The sequence below is a fragment of the Lactuca virosa genome, chromosome 5 (assembly GCF_052849685.1).
Source record: "Lactuca virosa cultivar CGN04683 chromosome 5, Lactuca_virosa_CGN04683_v6, whole genome shotgun sequence".
Taxonomy (NCBI): domain Eukaryota; kingdom Viridiplantae; phylum Streptophyta; class Magnoliopsida; order Asterales; family Asteraceae; genus Lactuca; species Lactuca virosa.
This window is the reverse complement of record NC_136430.1, coordinates 108,366,437-108,367,769: the sequence shown is the minus strand read 5'-3', so window position 1 is coordinate 108,367,769 and position 1,333 is coordinate 108,366,437. Positions and strand designations below refer to the sequence as shown.

Here is a 1,333-nt window from a genome sequence, read left to right as displayed (position 1 = left end):
ACTCCTAAACTAATTCTAAACACCACATATGTCTCCTTATGAGACTTGAACCCATGACCTCTCATTTGAGAGAGTCACTCATTACCGCTAGACCAAAGACCATTTGGTAAATCTACACACAAATCTCACCGACTAATCCCAACGTTTTACAAAACCCGATAAAAAACATATTAATAACAACGTTGGAGTTGCTAGCCGCGCGAATTAAGTGGGAGTTACCTGCACACTGCATGGTATGTGTGCAGATGTTTCTATTTATATTTTGAATTAATCCCATCAATTCCAAACAAATGGACAAGAAATAAATAAAATATGAATGAGAGAAATAAAAAGTCTATCTCTATTTTTTTTTATATATCTAATCATTTACATTCACCCCACTATCATCTACATCCTGTTGACCATGTATGGTGTTTTCATCTGCGCTAACATACGCCGAGAGGTTAATATACCTCTCTCGTTCAGCTGGATCTCTCCATCTTGCACGACATATCACACAACTCGTCAATCTTCTCCTACTACTCTTCTTCCATGCCATCAAACACTCTTCATGAATCGGATTCTTACAAGTCTCACACGCCACCAGTTTCCGATCCCCTCTGCCCATCTCCTCCAGACACACCGGACAATTTGAACCCTCTTCCACCTGCACCGGGGGTCCCTCCCCATCTGGGTTTGTGGTGGCACGGTGGAGATACAGTTCTTGGTAGCGTTGTCGGATGGCTACACCAGCAACCGCATCTACAGAGACGGGAGCAGAGAGGAGGCGGGTGAGTTGGCAAGGGCGGAGGGTGCGGCGCCATAGACAAGGGTCGTCTAGGGAAACAGAGAGAAGGCGGATGTAGACGAAGAGTATGTGTTTGCATGGGGTGGTACTGTCAGGGCATGTGCAGGACGGGGTGGCGGAGAGAGTGACTGTGTAGACATTTCCGGTGGCGCCTAAGATGAAGAAGTCGTTGTTAGAGCGGTGGAGAAGAAGGAGATGGTTTTCAAGTGCACGGAGGACACGTTCGGTGAGAGGCTCAGGTGGGTATTGGCTGTAGTCGATTGGTGGTGGTGGCTGCGGTGGTGTATCCAAGGTGGATGTGGAGGTGGAGGGATGATCGGAGTCCATTTCTGTTTAGTTTTTTTGGCGGGAAAGGGGTAATGTATAGAGATTCTTGGAGGAGACGTGAGGGGGAGGTAAGAGAGTAAGTTAACGGGATAAGTTACCGGTTGTCTCGTTACTATCACCTTGAGGTTGTCCGTAAGGCAAGTCAACATGTACAAGAGGGGACTCTAAGAGGGGGTTTGACTATGATAGATTAATGGTTAAACTAATTAGGAGTTAATT

At 46.2% G+C, this 1,333-nt stretch overlaps 1 protein-coding gene across 1 annotated transcript; it reads right to left on the bottom strand.

Moving 5' to 3' along the window:
• Positions 1-204: 204 nt before the first annotated feature.
• Positions 205-1,116, bottom strand: LOC145115964 (uncharacterized). Its single transcript, XM_079052320.1, has one exon. It carries the CDS (start codon positions 1,112-1,114, stop codon positions 359-361), a length of 756 nt encoding a protein of 251 aa, XP_078908446.1. The 5' UTR covers positions 1,115-1,116; the 3' UTR covers positions 205-358.
• Between the last annotated feature and the right edge of the window lie 217 nt (positions 1,117-1,333).